The 1,556-nt window shown below is 40.1% G+C and overlaps 1 protein-coding gene across 1 annotated transcript; it reads right to left on the bottom strand.

The window, feature by feature from the left end:
• Positions 1-5: 5 nt before the first annotated feature.
• LOC121965399 (ornithine transcarbamylase, mitochondrial-like) lies at positions 6-1,227 on the bottom strand (the record flags this gene model as incomplete). The annotated part of the gene is made up of 5 exons (XM_042515547.1): positions 6-137; positions 228-281; positions 447-569; positions 652-805; positions 1,097-1,227. Coding segments are annotated over 5 exons (594 nt in total), but the record flags the coding sequence as incomplete, so codon positions are not given.
• Between the last annotated feature and the right edge of the window lie 329 nt (positions 1,228-1,556).

Below are 1,556 nucleotides of genomic sequence, written 5' to 3'. Positions count from 1 at the left end.
TGGTAACCTTTGAAGTCCTTGAGTCGCTTTGTCTTCTGCTCCTCCTGTCCCATGCTGACCCAGGTGTCGGTGACCAAAACATTGCTGCCGCTTGCAGCCTCCATCGGGTCAGAGGTCAGAAGAAGCTGAGTTCCATGCTGAGACAAATGCAATGTTATGGATTAATTAAAAAGTCCTTATACAAGAGGTCTGTTTATAATAATGACACCTGAAGAAGGGGACCTCACCTCTTTGGAGAGTCTTTGTGCCTCTTCAATAACACTCCTGTCTGGTTCATACCCCTGGGGATAACGATAAATTGATGTCCATCACAAAACAGAAACAGAAAAGGTTTTTGTTTCCTCTCTAAGAAAGCAATTAGGGAGATTCTTTACCTGCAAACTACAAAATAGGTATCTGTGAAAAGGGCTAAATATACTGTACATGAGACCATAAAACAAGCAAACCTTCGGGGTAGCAATCTTGAGATGAATTCCCAATTTAGCTGCAGACATCATGAAAGAGTGGAGGATATTGTTTCCATCTCCAATCCAGCTCACCGTCAGACCACTGAGGGACCCATAATGCTCCTTAATGGTAGCAATTTAGAAAACATGATGTCATTATCATTTGCTGGATGAAAATTGCAGCATGCAGCAGGAGCTGGAGTACCTGCAAAGTGAGGTAGTCGGCCAGAATCTGGATTGGGTGGTAGAGGTCAGACAGTCCGTTAATGATGGGGATGGAGGCCTCCTTATGCAGCTCCTCCAGTGTGGAGTGGCTGTTCACTCGTGCCAAGACGATATCGCAGAGTCCTGAGAGAACCCTGTTTAGAGATTAGAGAGGCAGACCTAAAACTAAAATATGGGCCACCAACACTCATCTTTCCCCTCAGTAATCAATTAGCAGTACTAGTAGACAATGTAAGATGCTTGTTACTACCTTGAAAAAATTTACAGTATTATAATATGTGAAACTGTAAAAAAAAAAAAACAAACACAATGCTAATCAATATTTTCCTGGAAATTCATATAAAAAAGGAGTGCATATACATGGCCTACATCCAGCAACTCACCGACATTAATTTTAATTCTATAAGTGATATTATAAGACTCACCTCGCTGTGTCTGTGCAGCTCTCATTGACTCCCAGGTGGATGTCCTGAGAGGTCAGGAAGCAGGGGTGCCCACCCAGCAGAGCAAACCCTGGAATTATGATATTAAACGTTTTAAACGTGGAGCACCTTTTCTACTTTGTTTCCCTTTTCAAAAAACAAACAAAAACAAACTAATTTTTTCCGGATAATTTTCTTTACTTTCCTTGTTTGTATTACTTGCTAATTTTTGGGTCATTTCTTCTTTTGTTGCTCATTGTCTTCTTATCAATTGCCAATTTGCCCAGGTTTCAAAGGGTTAAAGGAAGACTTCACCCATTAAATGACTGTTTGTATATCAGTTACTCACTCTGTGTAATGTTAAATTCATGAAGAAAACATTCATGTTCTCACAATTGTTCGGTGAATGACAAATCTCAAAACAGAGAATATTACTGATGAATTGAAGTAAAATGTGTATGCA

This window comes from Plectropomus leopardus, unplaced genomic scaffold (genome assembly GCF_008729295.1).
Source record: "Plectropomus leopardus isolate mb unplaced genomic scaffold, YSFRI_Pleo_2.0 unplaced_scaffold19852, whole genome shotgun sequence".
Lineage (NCBI taxonomy): Eukaryota > Metazoa > Chordata > Actinopteri > Perciformes > Serranidae > Plectropomus > Plectropomus leopardus.
The sequence above is the reverse complement of the archived record's forward strand: the minus strand, read 5'-3'. Positions and strand labels throughout refer to the sequence as shown.